The 18,253-nt window shown below is 52.0% G+C and overlaps 1 protein-coding gene across 1 annotated transcript; it reads right to left on the bottom strand.

The window, feature by feature from the left end:
* Positions 1–304: 304 nt before the first annotated feature.
* Positions 305–17,906, bottom strand: LOC118261505 (olfactory receptor 14C36-like). Its single transcript, XM_035572360.2, has 3 exons — positions 17,579–17,906; positions 495–1,115; positions 305–352 (listed from the first exon to the last, which is right to left on the bottom strand). Exons 1-3 carry the CDS (start codon positions 17,870–17,872, stop codon positions 305–307), a joined length of 963 nt encoding a protein of 320 aa, XP_035428253.2. The 5' UTR covers positions 17,873–17,906.
* Between the last annotated feature and the right edge of the window lie 347 nt (positions 17,907–18,253).

The raw sequence follows: 18,253 nt of genomic DNA, 5'->3' as shown, positions 1-18,253 counted from the left end.
GGCTCCCAATACCTCCCTGATGCAGCCAGCCCTGTCACCTTTCAATCCCAGGAAGCTGCTTCTTGACCAGTCAGGGCCCCCAAGGGCACTGGGAATCTGCCAGTGACGACTCAGTCCAGCCCTGACTCCCTCACCCAGCACCCCGTGCCCTCCTGCCCCTGTGTCCTGGTGGCACCCAAGCACAAGAGTGAGGCCTTGAGCCTGGCATTCCCTGAGCGTCTTCTGCACTCGAGTTTGGGAAGAAGAGCCCTGAGCACTGAGCAACTTCATTTTACTAAGAAGATGCCACAACAGAGGCCAGGTGTCATTTAGGAATAAACACATTCTCTGGGTCACACAGAGGGTTGGTCATCTGGAAAAGAGGAATGAAAACAAACATTTAACTGCAAACCGAATTTTAAAACATGCTACACCTAAAGGTCACAAATTGCCTGAGATTAACTTGAACAAAACTAGAAAAGTGAGACAGCCATTCATTGCTAAGTGAATATTACCACTAGAATCAGTTTCTTCAGCGTGGCTTTCAGGTCCCGGTTCCTCATGCTGTAGATGAGGGGGTTCACTGCTGGAGGTACTACCACATATAAAACTGCCACCACCAGGTCCAAGGATGGGGAGGAGTCAGAGGGGGGCTTCAGGTAGGCAACCATGGCAGTGCTGACAAACAGGGAGACCACGGCCAGGTGAGGGAGGCACGTGGAGAAGGCTTTGTGCCGGCCCTGCTCAGAGGGCATCCTCAGCACTGCCCTGAAGATCTGCACATAGGAGAACACAATGAAGACAAAACAACCAAAGACTAAAGAAACACTAAACACAAGTGCCCCAACTTCCCTGAGGTAGGCATCTGAGCAGGAGAGCTTGAGGATCTGGGGGATCTCACAGAAGAACTGGTCCACAGCATTGCCTTGGCAGAGGGGCAGGGAAAATGTAGTGGCCGTGTGCAGGACAGCATTGAGAAAGCCACTGCCCCAGGCAGCTGCTGCCATCTGGCCACAAGCTCTGCTGCCCACGAGGCTCCCGTAGTGCAGGGGCTTGCAGATGGCAACGTAGCGGTCATAGGCCATGATGGTGAGAAAACAATACTCCGCTCCAACAAAGAAGACAAACAGAAAGACCTGTGCAGCACACCCTTGATAGGAGATGGCCGTGGTGTCCCAGAGGGCATTGGCCATGGCTTTGGGCAGAGTGGTGGAGATGCAGCCCAGGTCGAGGAGGGCGAGGTTGAGGAGGAAGAAGTCCATGGGGGTGTGGAGGCGGTGGTGGCAGGCTACGGCGGTGAGGATGAGGCCGTTGCCCAGGAGGGCAGCCAGGTAGATGCCCAGGAAGAGCCCAAAGTGCAGGAGCTGCAGCTCCCGCGTGTCTGCGAATGCCAGCAGGAGGAACTCAGTGATGGAGCTGCTGTTGGACATCTGCTGTTTAGAGACATCGGGTTCTGCTCAAAGAATAGAAAGACAGTAAGAATGTACAACCGACTTACTAGAGGGAAACTGATACCATTTCTCATTTAAACCTCCCCAAATGATTCTCCACGTCCAGGCAGGCATATGGCAGGTCCCTTTCCTGAGTTCTTCTTGGTCCTGCCTTAGGGTGTCCCTGGGAGCAGGAGACTTTGCTCTGGGCAATGGTAGAGTCAGTCCTGTTCTACAGGCAGAGATAAAGAGGAATTTGGTGTCATCTCAGCTTTACTTTTCTCCTAATACCAAAGACATTTGCCCCAGTTTGGCTCACATTCAAACCAACTGCTGAGGAGTGCTGTTGGGATTTTTTTTTTATTTTGTATTTTTTATTCTAGCTGCCCCAACACACCTGAAGGCTGTTTTTAAGTCAGAAGTCCAGACATCTCTCCTGCACTCCAAGTAAGACCCTGTGGATCCTCAGAGAAAAAGGGACTGTACCCTTATAGCCCAGAGTCCTTTAGAGTGTTAAGACCCGAAGTCCATCAGTCCTGCTGTCAGCTGCCCTCTGCTGGCGTTTCTTTGATCTACAGGACAGTTGCACTCAGAAGTGCATCTCAAAAAAACCTGGACGCTGCTGAGAGCAGAGGAATCCAGGCTCCAAGTGCCCATCTCCAGACCCCTCACCCTGTCCCCGTACTCCCCTTCCTCCTGGCACCCCGACGGCTCACTCCATGGGCAGGTGAAACCCCCATCCCCAGGCAGCCTGGGAACAAGACCAGCAGCAGCACGGCCAGGTGCAGAAGCCAGGAGGAATGGCAGCGTGCTGCTGCCAGGGGAGGCAAGGCCAGGGAGGGACAGACGGACACTCAGCAGACCCTCCTGGGCTGCAGCTCTGCCTGCAGAGGAGGCAGCTCCTGCTCATTGCAAACGATCTGTGCTCACCTCAAGCCTGCAGACACCTCCCAAAGGCAGGGTACTGGGCATCGGAGGGTTGGTAGCCGCTAAAGACCAGCTAGGATAAAACCTGAGAGGACCACAATGATGATGTTGGTGCAGTTTGTGGGCTGAGGTGTGGGAAGGGGCTTTATGAAGTTCATTGATGGCATATTGGTCCCTCACTGCAATGCTCCAGGAGTCTCAGTCTCCTGTACAATCCTGACAATCCATTACCATGAAACCTGCCTCCCCTCCACTGGAGGAATCACAAAGCACAGCCTACAGACAAAGGCTTGCCTTTCAGGTAGCCCCTGCCTTGGTCTTTCTCTTGAAACATCCAACCATAAATGCCATTCTCTAAAGCATCTTCTACTGCTCGCTGGAGAAAGAGAGAGACCCATCCTGACAGATGCTATCAGCCATCGGATGTGCCAGCTGTAGAAAACCCCTCTGGCAACACCACCTGCATGGCCCTGCTAACAGAGACTCACGGTGCCAAGAGCCTGCAGATCTGTCCTGCCACACGCTGCCCTCTGTTGCTGCGCTCCTCACCGCCTCCAAGCCCTCTCTCCTTGTCTCCTCTCCCCGTGCCAGCTGCGGTCAGAGCCCCCAGCCCTGCTGCGCTGTGCAGAGGAGCTGCTCCTGGGCAGAGCTGTCTCTCTGCAGCGCTGCCCGCTTGCCACGAGCTCCCCTTGGGCCCAGGAGCCCGGCCCAGCTCAGCAGCACAGCACCCGACCATGGCATCGCTTGCTCTGTGCCATTGGGCTCCCTCGAGGTGTCCCCAAGGCCTCAGGGCTGACAGCTCCCAAAGGCAGCAGGGTCTCTGCTGGGCTGTGGTGCTTGGAGCAGATTGAAGTCATCACTGACTGCCCTTCTCTGAACACAGGAGAGATGACTTTTACAAGTGTGATTTGTGCTGTTGGACTGTTGTTGTCAAACATGTTGTGCTTTAACCTGTCAGGCACCGAAGCAATACAGAGCTGTTAGCTCACACCCACCACTCAAAAGCTTATTTGTTGAAATACAGACAGTTTAAAAAGACGGAAAATAAAGATAGAAGAATAACAGTAACACTAATAATAAAGAATAACACATTTTATTATTATTATTATTCTTACATGTATAACGCAAGTGATGCAGAATGCAATTGCTCATCACAGACTGACCGATGCCCAGCCTTTCCCCAAGCAGGGGTCCCCCTCAACCTGGCCACTTGCACTTCATGTATCCCTGCCTCTAGGATGGAGGTAGATTTTTGCATCCCATTTTCTCATGGCCTCTTCATGGTCACACAGTTAAAACCACAGGGCTGCACGTAGTATGCACGCACTATATCAACTTTCTTGGGCAGATGGATACTTACACCTGATAGCTGAGCTATTGGTTCGTGCAGGTGGGGAAGAAGATGTAGCCTCTTGTACTTGTTGGAACTCATGAGAAAGTTTCTCCGTAGATGAGACACAGGCTCATAGGGAAGAAGAGAGACTTTCTTTGTAATGCCAGAGTTGGCTAGCCGATTCATCCATGTGGGTTCCTCTTGGTCTTTCCAGGTCATTACTGCCAATGAGTTGGCATATGATGATGGTGCGCTCTGTACAAATGTCTGCCACATGGGTCATGGGCACTTGACTTCATCTGGATCTTTGGACAGCTGTTTGTTGTCTAGGTTACTATCAATCACCTCCAACATGGCTAATTCCCTCAGGTACCGGATACCCCTCTCCATGGTGGTCCACTTTCCTGGTTGACATACAAGATCTTTCTTGAAGGGAGACCTTTTGTTCAAGCATGACAGGATTAAGTTCCTTGTGTCCTTTTCCAATGGCTTTGTCAATCAAAATCCGTCTGCTTGGCTTCCCTGCCCTCTAATTCCAGGCTACTGGCCCTGTTCTCCCAGCACTGGGGCAGCCAGGTGACAATGTGCTCACCAAGATGATGGCTGAAATCTTTTCCCATATCTCCTAGCTAACACTGGGATAGGGACCAGTTGGTTTCTGATGCTTATATGATCTCTTCTTCTTTGTCCTCCTGCTTCCATGATGGCCCAACTTTGGAGAAACCTGCCTTATCTTCTTCTCCCTCCTTTCTTGTCTGCGTAGGAGTTTCTTTCCTTTCTAAACAAAAACTGACTTCCGCACCCATTGTTTTCACTTTCAAAAAGAGGCAACCGATACTGGCACAGGCTGGTTCTCTAGCCCAGCCAAGGGGCCCATTTCAGGGGCTGGAGTGGCTGCAGGGCCCATCACAGGAGTTGTTCTGGCTGCAGGGCCTTTCAGAGCAGTTGGAGTGGCTGCAGGGCCTATCGCAGGTTTTGGAGTGGCTCTAGAGCCTGTCACAGGGGTCGGTTTAACTTTGGGTACACCTCAGGAGCTGGAGTGCCTGCAGTGCTTGTTGCAATGTTTGGAGTGGCTTTGGACAGGCTATATGCCTGTCCTGGAGGAGAAGGGGGAGGTGCAGGAGAAAGGGAGAGGGAAGAAGTGGTGAAAAGCATCCCCCACTGTCCATCCCAGTTCCAGCCACCATCACCACCCACCCTGCATACATTTCCTCCCCGAGGAGAAAAGGCAAAGAGTATAAAAGAGTGTAATTCTAAATAATTTTTAAGAAATGAAGAGATGATTCCTGAGGTATTGAGGGGACAATAATTTTATCCTATCAGAAGTCAGTGTTATCCAATACAGCAAAAGATTAACTTAAACCTGCCCCCAGAATTGATGAACAGCATGACATGGAAGACAGACAGTTAGCAATGTGCTATACAACACAATTCCGAAAACAAGCACAACAGACCCCAGATCAAAAAGATCGACATTGTGATCAGCAACCGTTAAACTGATCCAATGCTTAGAACAACTTACTTTTAAAACGCTCTGGTCAGATCTGTCATCTCAACCTTTGTGCTCCACGCTAGGCACCAAGAAGACGTGCTCTGGTTTGACCCGGCAGGCAGCTCAACACTACAAAGCTATTCATCCAGTGGGATGGAGGAGAGAACTGGGAGGAAAAAAAATATAAAATAAAAGTTTATAGGTTGATATAAAAGCAGATTCATAAGACACAAAGGAAATAATAAGAATAATAACAACAACAACATAATAATAGAATATATTATTAGTATTATTATTATAGACACAAATAGACTAAGGAGATGACCTTTTTGTGTGCATATCAAAAGACAGAAAAGACAGGTGGTGGTGATTAATTGGAAAGTGTTGGACCTGAGCATGACAGACATGGTATGGAACAAGCAGTGAATACTGTCCTAGTTTTGGCTGCGACAGAGTAAATTTTTCTTCCTAGTAGCTGGTATGGTGCTGTGTTTCATATTTACAGAATTACAGAAGAGTTTGGGTATGAAAGGACCTTAAAGATCACAGAATTCCAACTCCCCTGCCCTGGGCAGGGACACCTTCCACTAGACCAGGTTGCTCAAAGCCCCATCCAACCTGGCCTTGAACACCTCCAGGGATGGGGCATCCACAGCTTCTCTGGGCAGCCTGTTCCTCACCACCCTCTGAGGAAAGGACTTCTTTCTAATGTCTGATCTGAATCTACCCTCTTTCAGTTTAAACCATTACAGCTAGTCCTATCACTGCTCTCTTGGATGAAGAGTCCCTCCCCAGCTTTCCTGTAGGCCCCTTTAGGTACTGGAAGGCCACTGTAAGGTCTCCCTGGAGCCTTCTCTTCTCCAGGCTGAACAACCCCAACTCCCTCAGCCTGTCTTCAGAGGAGAGGTGCTCCAGCCCCTTGGATCATCCTCGTGGCCCTCCTCTGGACTCATTCTAATAGATCTGTGTCCTTACACAAGGGGCCCCAGAGCTGAACTTGAGGTTTGGCCTCACCAGGTCTGAGTTACAGAGGGACAATCATATCCCTCATCCTGCTGACTGTATTTCTGGTACAAGCCAGGATTCTGTTGGCCTTCTTGGCTACCTGAGCACGCTGCTGGCTCATCCTCAGCCAACTATCTACCACTATCCCCAGGGCCCTTATCACCAGGCGGCTGTCCAGCTTCTCTTCTCCCTGTATGGGTGGGGTTGTTGTTCCCCAAGAGCAGGACCCAGCACTTGGCCTTGTTGAACTTCATGCAGTTGGCCTCAGCCCATGGGTGCAGCCTATCCAGATCCCTCTGCAGAGCCCTCCTACCCTCGAGCAGGTCAACACACTTTCTGAACTTGGTGTCACCTGCAAACTTACTGAGGGTGCACTCGATCCCCTCATCCAGATCATTGTTGAAGATATTGAAGAGAACTGGCCCCAGTACTGGGCCCTGGGGGACACCACTAGTGACTGGCCTCCAGTTGCCTTTGGCTCCATTCACCACAGCGCTTTGGACTTGGAGACTCAGCCACTTTTTAACCCAATGAAGTGTACGTCCATCCAGGCCTTGAGTTTCTCCGGGAGAATGCTGTGGGAAGTGGTTTCAAAAACCTTATTGAAGCCTAGGTAGCCAACATCCACAGCCTTTCCCTTGTCCACTGAGCACATCACCTTGTCACAGGTTGAGATCTGACTTGTCAAGCAGGGCCTGCTTTGGTAATCTCATGCTGACTGGGCCTGATCACCTGGTTGTCCTGGAAGCGTTGCGTGATGGTACTCAAGATAATCTGCTCCATGAGTTTCCCTGGCACAGAGGTCACACTGACAGGCCTGTAGTTCCCCGGATGATCACAATCAGGGTGAGCCATCTGCCTACAGACATTAACAGCTGACAGAACGGAGCTTCTGTCCAGGGGAACCTTCAGAAACTGCAGGATTTTGCCTAAAGGAACATCTTGACCACTACAAGGAAAAGAGCCCAGTCCTGCAGCAGAGGAAGAGGAACCCCACCCATCAGGGCAGACTGGGACCCTGCTGAGGGAGCAGTGCCCAGGAGGAGGAGGGCCTGGGCACCACGAGGGATGCCATACAAGCAGTGGTGCTGCTCACCAGGAACCAGGCCAGCTTCCTACAGAGCTGTCTTATGAGGAGCATGGCCACCAAGAAGATCTGAGTTATCAAATTCAGCTCAGATCCAGTGTGACACCACATGGAGAAGGGTCTAGAGCTAGCCAGGAAAGAGGGACAGATCTGGGAGTCCCTTGGATGTCCTGGTGTGGAGAGGATCAAGGGCTGTGGCAAGGCAAGGAGTCCCAACAGGACCCAGGTCTTTGTGTCCATGGCTCTGGCTGTTGTCTCTGCCACTGAGGCCTAGGAGGAGACAGCTTATCGGTAAAGCACCAGGGCCTCATTGCCTCCTCGCCCCCACCCATGAACCAGGCAGGGCTCGGACCCTTCTCCTGCACTTGCCCATGCACATCCCCATCTCCTCCTGCCCCAGGAAGAGCCCTGAGCACTGTGTGAAGGGAAAGGATCTCCCTTCCCAGGGGCTGGGGGTCAAGGCCTGACCCTTGTGCTTGGTGAAACACATCCAGTTTTCCTACACATCAGGGTCACCTTCACACTGCCTTTGTCTCCTTGTCCTCACTGCCTGCAATGCTCTGCTCTAAGGAGCTCCAAGGGAGGCTGTGTCAGTGCTGGCCCTCAGGGGGACACTGCAGGAAACTTGGCTCTGACTTGGACTTCTGGAGAGATGTCTTCAATTGTCTCTCAGTGCCTGAGGTTCGTGGGCTCCTCCCCAAAGCCCCCCGAGGGGGGATTGCAATGCCTTGGTCTGAGCTCCTGGGAGAGAGAGAGCTCCTGGCAAGAGGGCCGTGGTGCAGAGCGACAGCTCTGCCCAGGAGCAGCTCCTCTGCACAGCGCAGCAGGGCTGGGGGCTCTGACCGCAGCTGGCACGGGGAGAGGAGACAAGGAGAGAGGGCTTGGAGGCACTTGGCAGTGGGAGGATGCTGAGAGCTGCCTGCAGGAGAAATCTGCACAGCCCTTGACAAGGGAAGTCTCTGGCTGCAGGGCCATGCAGCTGCACGTCCTGGAAGGGTCTCCTGCTGGGTCTTGTTCCTGGGAGGGCAGTGAGCAATGCAGTAGGCTTTGAGAGTCCTGCTGGGTTGCACTGCGAGGTGAGGAAGTCTGGCAGAAGCCCCTCAGAGTGCCCTAAGCCAGGTGCCCCCAGTCAGCCCAGAACACCCTGCCCTGCCTGGCCATGCCGGGCTCTCTGCCAGCTGCCCCGCAGCTCCTGCAGCCATGGAAAGAGGAGAAGCTCCCAAGCTCCATCTGGCTTGCTGTGGCCCTTCTCCTTCAGCAGCATTCTCCTGTTTCTTCTCAGGGAAACGCCTGAATGGGATGATAGTGCAGCTCAGAGAGGGGCGACACAAGGCAGCTGAGAACAGGACTGGTGGACAGAAGTGCTCTTCTCAGTCTTCACTAATGGACACTCCCATCAAATATCAGCAGGAGTGTACAGGAAATGTGAGGGCGTTCAACCATCCAATACCTATCCTAAGCATTACAGGGGCTACTGGGATAAAATAAAGCAAACAAAATCCCTACAGCTCAGCTCTGTGTTCAGATGACTTGTTTGCAACAACCGACAAGTCGAATGGAGTTGAGTTTCCCCCGTGTTCCTGCTTCCAGCCTGCTGCACAGCAGGAAGGACTCCTCTGGAGCCCACAGCAGCCCCTGCTCCCAGTGCCACTCTCAGCCAGCACCAGCCGCAGCTCAAACAGGAGAGCTTCAGAAAGGTTCTCCTGCAAAGAGATGCTCAGGCTGGGGGTTCCTCTAAGAGACACAATAGTTTTTCCTCAGAGAAACCTGTTTTAACTTCTTCTGCCTTTTCCTCTTTAACAGAAAAGCACGTGTAAAGTCAGAAAATGCCCAACGTCAGCTCTGTGAGCGAGTTCCTCCTGCTGGCATTCGCAGACACGCGGGAGCTGCAGCTCCTGCACTTCGGGCTCTTCCTGGGCATCTACCTGGCTGCCCTCCTGGGCAACGGCCTCATCCTCACCGCCGTAGCCTGCCACCACCGCCTCCATACCCCCATGTACTTCTTCCTCCTCAACCTCGCCCTCCTCGACCTGGGCTGCATCTCCACCACTCTGCCCAAAGCCATGGCCAATGCCCTCTGGGACACCAGGGCCATCTCCTATCAAGGGTGTGCTGCCCAAGTCCTCTTTTTACTCTTGTTTGTTGTAGCAGAGTATTCCCTTCTCACTGTCATGGCCTACGACCGCTACGTTGCCATCTGCAAGCCCCTGCACTACGGGAGCCTCGTGGGCAGCAGAGCTTGTGGCCAGATGGCAGCAGCTGCCTGGGGCAGTGGCTTTCTCAATGCTGTCCTGCACACGGCCACTACATTTTCCCTGCCCCTCTGCCAAGGCAATGCTGTGGACCAGTTCTTCTGTGAGATCCCCCAGATCCTCAAGCTCTCCTGCTCAGATGAATATCAAAGGGAATTTGGTGCACTTGTAATAAGTATTTCTGTATTATTTGGTTGTTCAATTTTCATTGTTATTTCTTATATTCAGACCCTCAGGGTGGTGCTGAGGATGCCCTCTGAGGAGGGCCGGCACAAAGCCTTTTCTATGTGCCTCCCTCACCTGGCCGTGGTCTCCCTGATGGTCAGCACTGGCATTTCTGCCTACCTGAAGCCCCCCTCCATCTCTTCCCCATCCCTGGACCTGGTGGTGTCATTCCTGTACTCGGTGGTACCTCCAGCAGTGAACCCCCTCATCTACAGCCTGAGGAACCAGGAACTAAGGGATTCAGTGAGGACACTACTTGAATACACACATCTTCAGCAAATTCATCTATAATATGCCTACAGTTAGAAATCCCAGCTTTTGTCAGAAAATGTCAAGATTTCTTGTTATTAAATGCCTGTATTATTATTTTATATGATTAATATGCTTTTGATTATATAATGTTATTCTTAGTCTCCTGCTTGTCAGTTATTTACCTATAGAAGCTGGCTTCCTGTGTACCTACACCTACTGAGGAAACCTTGTGAATTTCATAGGTCTCAGCTTCCATTTCTTCCCTTGTCTGGAGCTGGGGGAGCAGCCCCAGCACGCAGGAGGGGCTCAGGGCCCAGAGCCCAGCTGCCACAGGGAGGAGCAGCCCCTCTGGCCCTCGGGGCTGCCCCTCACTGCCCGCTGGGCTCTGCCTCTCTGCTGCCTTCGGGTCGGGGCTGCTGATCCCTGGAGCCATGGCCATGGCCAGCAGCAGGACGTGGCCTTTTCACTGCTGCTCTCTTCTGGCTTCCACATTGTGCTTCTCGTGTTTGGATAAGCCCTGAGATCTCCTGTATGTTGGTGACAGTCCTGTTACCTCTACATCGGCATCTCTTCAATATCTCTGCACGCCTCTTGCAAACTTGGTTTCAGGAATACACCCAAGGAGCTGCTTCCTGAAGAGACCTCTTGCTTTTCTGGGCCTCACAATGGATCAGAACCCCCGAGTGGTCAGTGAAGGACCAAGGGCTGCAGTCGGAGCTGCCTTCTTGCTTGCCTATGGCCCAGCAAACAGTAACTGGCCTTGTCTGGCCTGGGAGTGTCCCAGTGGTGCTGGGTCTGATGGCAAATGGAGTCCTGGAGAGGAATCTGGAGCTGCTCTGTGCCTGGGCCAGGCCTCTTGTGCTGGCCTGGGGAGCGGGGCTGGCCCTGCGCGGCACAGGCACTCTGGGCTGGGGATCTCCCAGGCAGGAGACCAGGGCTCCTGCAGCTTCACGGCCCTCCATCTCCTGAGCCGTGGCTGGCCCCAGCCCGGGGGCTGCTGGGGACGCCCAGAGCCGCCTTTGTCCCAGCAGCTGCGGTGCCTTGCGAGGGGCTGGGGCTGTGGTGGCCGTGCCCAGAGCCCTGCAGCAGCCTGCGGTGGGCACTGCCCTGGGGCCAGCCCAGCCTGGGCTGCTGGGCTGGGGAGAGGTCCGGGAGGTGGGGAGAGGTGGGCAGGGGCTGGGCTGGGCTGGGCAGTGCCCGGCAGAGGGCACCAGCAGCGTCAGGGAGCGGTGGCAGCATGCAGGGGAGGGCTCCCAGCAGGGCTTGGTGCTGCAGAGCCAGGGCTGGGGAAGGGAGCCCAGAGCTGCAGGGGCAGGGGACAGGAGGCCGCTGTGGGCCCTTGCTGGCCTGGGCAGAGCAGGAAGGGGGCCCAGGGCATTCGTCCCCCTACCGCAGCCTACCAAAAGCTGCACGGTGCTCACGGAGCGTCCAGGGCCAGGCTCTGCCCTGTGGTGTGCAGGGAGAGGGCAAAGCCTCTCTGAAAAAGAGGCTGAAACTGAAAAAGGATCCTCCGCTGCCCCGTGGTGTGACAGGGCCAGGGTGGGACAGGTTACCTTTATTTGATGTAGTTCTTGTGTAATTTGCATTGGTGATGGCACAAAAAGACAGTTCATTCACCAGTGATGTACATCCTTCTTCATGTTAGGACACAACTCAACATCCTTCACTCTGCTTTATCTCACAGATGAACTGGATTAGGTCTCCTTGATTACTCTGAGGCACAATGCAGTGCTTTTTGCCTTCTGCTACTCCAGCACAGTATGTGTGACTTTCCCTTACTCTGCGCATTGACCTGACGGGTCATTCCACACTTTTCACTTTCATATCCCTAGTTGGAAGGGGATGATTCCCCAAAGTGGGGCAAGCTGATGGATTCTGCCTCAGCCATTTGAAGCATGCTATACTTGAGTTTTTCAGCCTGAGTTTGCTAGATGACCCAGGAAGATGACCCAGGAAGGTAAATGGATGTTCAAATGTCTAGTAGAACTAAGGGACAGTACATGGGTTCCCAATGGCCATTTCAAATCTAGGTCAACCCCAGGAACCCACTGAACTAGGGTGTTGTCTTTGAAGGGGTTTCCTGTGCTGGGCTGGGCTGCAGTTACAGGGACAAAGACCACTGCTGGCAGTGGAGGTGCCCTGGGAACTCCATCTATCTCCACCTGAATCCCTCAAGGGGCTCTGGTCTCCTGCAGGTCCTTTCCAAAAGCTGACAGTCCATGGAAGTACCTCAAATACAAAGGGGTCTCTGGTGGTTTTCCCTGGTTGCTTATGCTCAGACAGCAAAGCTCTGCCTCAATACCCAGTAATTTTTTGAAGTCCTTAACTAATAAAGCATCTACTCATCAGCTCAAATGATTCAGTCCCTTCCGTTAAATGTCTCACGTGAATGATAATTTCTATCATGAAGAAATGAGAATTTCCATGATCTATATTCAGCACAGGAGAAGGAATACTGGTGTTCACCTGTACTTGCTTTGTCATCGCTTTGTCTATCATGGTGTGCTCCCTCACCTTCCAGGCTCAAAACCCATCTTGATTACACAGACCCTGCTGAATGTCCCCTTTCCAGCTGCCTGTCTGGACCCATGCACTTCCCATGGTTCTCCTGCTTTGCCCTCCCCTTACTCTTTGATCATTCAGACCCCTCTCAGCAGCCCAGTTGCTGCTTTGAGTTTCAGTGAGTTCCAGCTCGCCCATCTCTCAGCAGTCTGTCTACTGGTTTCCTTAGCAAGAAACTCATTATTTATCATTTAATTAGTATGTTACCGATTAATATTAACACAATTATTTTAAATTTCCTATTATTCCGTGTAAAATATATCATGAACAGTCATCGTTTCGGGAAGGTAAACTTCACTGGAGGCTAAAAAATGAGGAACTTGAACTTTGTTTATTTATTTATTTATTTTTAATTGCAGCATGATTTCCTGCTGTTTGTTTTTAAATAGGAAAACCCCTGCTCTTCCTACCTAAGCAGGGCTTCAATGGAGTAACCCTAGACCAATATCTATAGGAAAACGATGCTCCAAACTAAAATGCACCAAAATTCAGCCTTTAAAATGAGGAAAGATTTTTATTAGATGCCCTTTGAAATCTTCCTCCTTAACTACACCATGAAAGCTCTCCAATTAGCTGCACAAGTCTTGAAGACTTGAAGAAAACTGTGGGAGAGATATGGCTGTTTAGGACTTTCGATGTCTTAATGAGTTCCGTGGTGTATTTTGGTGGTCAGTCAATGAAACTTGGCTACTGAGAGGAGAATGATGTAACCGTTTGAAAAGGTCAAGTCAGAAGGAAAAGTTGAAGTGACTTGGAGTATTAATGGGCCCCACTGAGGGCTGTTACTAAGAAAGCCTCCCCAGAGACTTGTTAGGGCAGATAATTGGAGGCCATGATTGCAGACAGGCAAAGCGCTGTGCTGAGAAAAGTCTTGGCTGGTTTTGGTGAAACAGAAGGGCCAAGGCCTGACCCCAGGCACTGGGAGGGGAGATCCTGCACCCCCACGTCTGGCTCAGGGCTCTTCTTGGGGTCTGTAGGATGTGTTGGGCAGTGTGATGCCACGAGAAGAACTTCATTATGACACCTCCCCACCCTGCACAGGGTATCAAGGAAGCAGTGAGGCCCCATTGCAATGACTGTATCTCGTCTCCTCAGAAGCTCTAGCCAAAGGGACAAAAATGTCAGGGCGGTTGGGGCCTTCCATTCTTGCCAGCACCGTCTGACTTCTCCTCTGCAGGCTTTTCTATGCTGTTCCACACTTTGCCCTATTTCCTTGAAGTCTGCAGACACCCATCTCTGTCCACCACCTTACTCTCATCCCAGCATTTCCATCATCTCACCCATGTCTCATCAAACCTCACCAGCTGTTCCTTGAAACACAAAGCTAGAGTCTGATCATAGATACTAACCAGCATCTCCCAAGCCCTGGGCCTGCTGCTGGCCTTGCAGCTTCTTGGCTAGACACAGCCAAGCCTTGTGCCTCCTGCTGTCCTGGACTCAAGCAGAAGGGACAGGACAAGCCCTATGCGGGCCTTCTTTCTGTCTGGGTCCTGCTGGGGATGGAGGCAGAGGGGATCCCACAGTCAGCATGCCAAGCAGGGGCCTTCTGCTGGCCTAGCAGGGCCACTGGCAGATGTCAGCCCCAAAGTGCCGATCCCAGGGAGAAGCCAAGGGTGACGTGCCACCTACAGACAGAAGGGACCTCACAGTCCCTTTCGGTGACACGTTCCTGCTGCTGCCCTATCAGCTGCAGAGACAGAAGTGACCTCACAGTCACTGCCCCAGTCACATTCCTCCTGCTGGGGCAGGAGATCCTGAGGCACAGCTGAGCTCATCAGAGCATTCCCACCCATCTCCTCCTTGTGGCCCACAAGCTGATCAGATCCATGGCCCCTTACACTCATCTCTGAGTGCCATGTGTCTGCACGGCAACCTCACGGTTCCTGCCCTGCCCCAAGGGGCCAACCACCTTAAGTAAGTTAAGGGTTAAAAAGTGTCTGAAGGTGGGGAGGTTAATGCACAGGAACAAGTGCTTTCTCTGTTCGGTGTTCAGGTTTTGATTAGGGACCTGGGCTCACTTTTTGGGTTACAATTTAATCAATTATTTCATGGGCAGGTTTGGTGTTCTGCTTATGGTGTCAAGGTCTGTGGTTAGGGTATGACCAAGCTTTGTGGTTTAGGGTTTTGTTTAGGTCTGCCAAGAAGTCTAGGGTCAAATAAAGCATTTAAATCTAGTGTTAAGGGGAGGGATCAAGGTAAGCAAGAGAGTAAGGGTAAGGGAAAGAGGCTATGGGCATAGTTTTGGCTTCAGTACATACTTTGAGCTCAGGCATAAGAGCAGTGGATTCCTGTCAGGGTGTGGAGTAGCATTTAAATTTAGGGATTGTTTACTGGTTGAAGCCGGTGAAGGGCCTCAGGTGACTATTTTAAGTCACAGTTACAACAGCATCAGCAAAAACCTGAACCTTCTTACCTCTACAAAATCCTTAATTTCTGCTGGCCAAGCCCCTATTCCCTCCTCCAAATCTCACATTTCTCCTGTCCTGGGTTTCTCCTGACCTGCCCATATCAGTCATCTTCTTAGGGGCATGTTGATGATGGCTTTCATGATCTCAGCGTATCCATCACACCTCTGTTGGCTACTCTATTTCTGAGAAAAGTGGCACTTAAGACACGACGGAAAAGGACACAAAAGTCCATCAGAGCACCCTGCACAATGTGCCCAGCAGCTCTGCACCTCCAGAAATGTGCTGTTCCTGCCCACAAGTTTTCTTTCCAGAATGGCTCCTATGAATCCAGGGTAACTTTTCCCAAGCCCTCACTTCCCCAGGCCACACCACTCTTGCCCGCAGGCCCCACGTGTCTCTCCAACCCTCCCCTCTTCCCCTGCAGTAGTGGCACCTCGCTGCAGCAGGTTGGTGCGTCTCCAGGCTCAGGGGTGTTTCCTGAGGGCCTGCCCTGTGTGGGGAGTGGCGGGGAGGAAGAGAGCAAGGTCAGCTCCTGGGGCATGGCTGAGCACAGCCCAGCCATCCCGCACCGCGGGCAGGCCCCTTCTCCGGGGCTGAGGCACACACGCAAGGTGGACACTTCCCCATCAGCCCAGCTTCGCGCAGGGCCCTTCAGCCCTGCCCCTGTCCTGGGACTCGTCTCCTCCTCCTCCACCCACAGACATACATTGCTTTCCATTTGGGGACGCAGGCAGGACTTTAAGGATCTGCTAAAGCCCTGAATTTCCATGTTTTTCATAGTCCTCCTGGCCATCCCCAGTGCCTAGCCCTGCCTTCCAGGCGGAACTCAGTAACGTGGTGCTCAGCAATAAATAATGGGGTCATCTTTCCAAGAGAGGGTAGAAATTTCTCGGGGGCAGGCTGCAGAGATGATGAAGTATTGCATCTTCATCAAGGCTTTAAAAAAGGGCTCCACAATTACTCTGCAGTCTTATGGGCCTTCACCTGCTGGCTCTTCACGGCCTCCCCTGGCGTTGCAGAGCCCTCCTTAGCCCCTGGACACCTCAGACTCGCTTTTCCCCCTAAAAGACTCTTCCTTGGATGGTCACTCATTTTAAGAGCTCCTAATCACTACCCACTGAGCACATTGTCCCTGCAGATCCCCTGACATCTCCTGCCAGCTCCAGATTCCTCTCCAGGCTGGAATCTGCCATCAGACCCACTGCAGGGGGTGCAGTCCCATGCAGATGAGTCCAAGACCAGTTGTCGTCTGCTTGGGTAAGTGCCACCACAAAGGGAGTTCTTGGCCCAGTCCTTGGTCCCTCACAGACCACCCTGGGACTTTCAGCCTGTGTCCTTCGCTCCATGAAGAAGCCCAGAAAACAGAAGAGCAGGGAGCAACCCCTTGGCTCTATTCCTGATAGCACATTTGGAAGAGGTGCCCAGGCTTCTGGCTTTGCCCTGAGCAGCCCCTCTTGTTACTGTGATGCTAGCAGGGAGGCCAGTTGTGACCCAGGGCTGCACAGTGCCTGCTGCTGCCTGCAGCCACAGGGATGTCACTGCAGAGACAACAGGACTGTCACCAAGGTACATGAGACCTCAAGACTAACACAGATACAAGAGCACAAGAAAACAGTTAGGAACCAAAAAGAGAGCAGCAGTGAAAAGGCCACGTCCTGCTGCTGGCCATGGCCATGGCTCCAGGGAAGCAGCAGGGGCCCTGAGCCCCTCCTGCATGCTGGGGCTGCTTCCCCGGCTCCAAAGGAGATGGGAAGAGACGGCACCTGAGTGCAGTGAACTTCTGATGACTTCCTTATTGGGTATATCCATGCAGGAAACTGGCATCTCTGGGGAAATGATTAACAAGTAGGAGGATAAGAAATATATTATTTAAATCAGAAACAATATTTTCAGAATATAATAATACAGACGAATATTAACAAAAAATTGTCTTACTTTTTTCTGAGGAAATATAGGAATTTTGATTTTATGCGTATTATTATATGTAAATATATTGAAGAATTGTGTATTCTAGAACTGTCTTCACTGAATTCCTTAGTTCCCTGTTCCTCATGCTGTAGATGAGGGGGTTCACTGCTGGAGGCACCACTGAGTACAGAACTGCCATCACCAGGTCCAGGGATGGGGAAGAAATTGAGGGGGGCTTCAGGTAGGCAAACGTGCCAGTACTGACAAACAGGGAGACCACGGCCAGGTGAGGGAGGCACGTGGAAAAGGCTTTGTGCCGGCCCTGCTCAGAGGGCATCCTCAGCACTGCCCTGAAGATCTGCACATAGGACACCACAATGAAGACAAAACAACCAAACGCTAAAGAAAAACTAAATACAAGTGCCCCAACTTCCCTGAGGTAGGCATCTGAGCAGGAGAGCTTGAGGATCTGGGGGATCTCACAGAAGAACTGGTCCACAGCATTGCCTTGGCAGAGGGGCAGGGAAAATGTAGTGGCCGTGTGCAGGACAGCACTGAGAAAGCCACTGCCCCAGGCAGCTGCTGCCATCTGGCCACAAGCTCTGCTGCCCACGAGGCTCCCATAGTGCAGGGGCTTGCAGATGGCAGCGTAGCGGTCATAGGCCATGACAGTGAGAACATAGAATTCTGCTGTAATCAAGAACACAAATATAAAGACCTGTGCAGCACACCCTTGATAGGAGATGGCCCTGGTGTCCCAGAGGGCATTGGCCATGGCTTTGGGCAGAGTGGTGGAGATGGATCCCAGGTCGAGGAGGGCGAGGTTGAGGAGGAAGAAGTACATGGGGGTGTGGAGGCGGTGGTGGCAGGCTACGGCGGTGAGGATGAGGCCGTTGCCCAGGAGGGCAGCCAGGTAGATGCCCAGGAAGAGCCCGAAGTGCACGAGCTGCAGCTCGCGCGTGTCTGCAAATGCCAGCAGGAGGAACTCACTGATGGCGCTTCTATTGGACATCTGCTTTTTTGGGGATGTGGTCCTGCACAAAGAGAAAGAATAGTAATAATGTACAACAGACTTACCAGAGGAAAATTCAATTTTCTCATTAAAAAACATCAAAAAAGATTGTCCCGTTGCAGGCAGTTATTCTGAAGTTCCCTTTAATGACTTCCAACTGGTTCTTAGTTTCTCTGCAAGAAGAGTACTCTTCTGTGGGCAATGGAAGAATCAGTCATGCACTACAGCTCAAGGTAGTAACATGGTAGGAACATGGCGTAGTCTCAGATTCATCTCACTCCTGATATCCAAGGGATTTCCCCAGTTTTGCTCCTAGTTCATCGAAGAGCAGACGTGTGGAGATTTATTTATTTATTTGTTTCTTTGTTTGTTTGATTTGTA

The sequence above is a fragment of the Cygnus atratus genome, chromosome 31 (assembly GCF_013377495.2).
Source record: "Cygnus atratus isolate AKBS03 ecotype Queensland, Australia chromosome 31, CAtr_DNAZoo_HiC_assembly, whole genome shotgun sequence".
NCBI classification, from domain to species: Eukaryota; Metazoa; Chordata; class Aves; order Anseriformes; family Anatidae; genus Cygnus; species Cygnus atratus.
Note: the sequence above shows the minus strand (reverse complement) of the source record. Positions and strands in the feature narration are given on the sequence as shown.

What these genes read in the sequence shown, in the direction of transcription:
- LOC118261505 (XM_035572360.2), bottom strand. Translation starts at nt 17,872, where the DNA reads ATGTCCAATAGAAGCGCCATCAGTGAGTTCCTCCTGCTGGCATTTGCA. An exon ending in ATCAAGGGTGTGCTGCACAG is followed by an intron (nt 1,116 to 17,578) that starts GTCTTTATATTT and finishes TGTGCTGCACAG; the next exon opens with GTCTTTCTGTTTGTCTTCTT. An exon ending in TGAAGAAACTGATTCTAGTG is followed by an intron (nt 353 to 494) that starts GTAATATTCACT and finishes CCTCTTTTCCAG; the next exon opens with ATGACCAACCCTCTGTGTGA.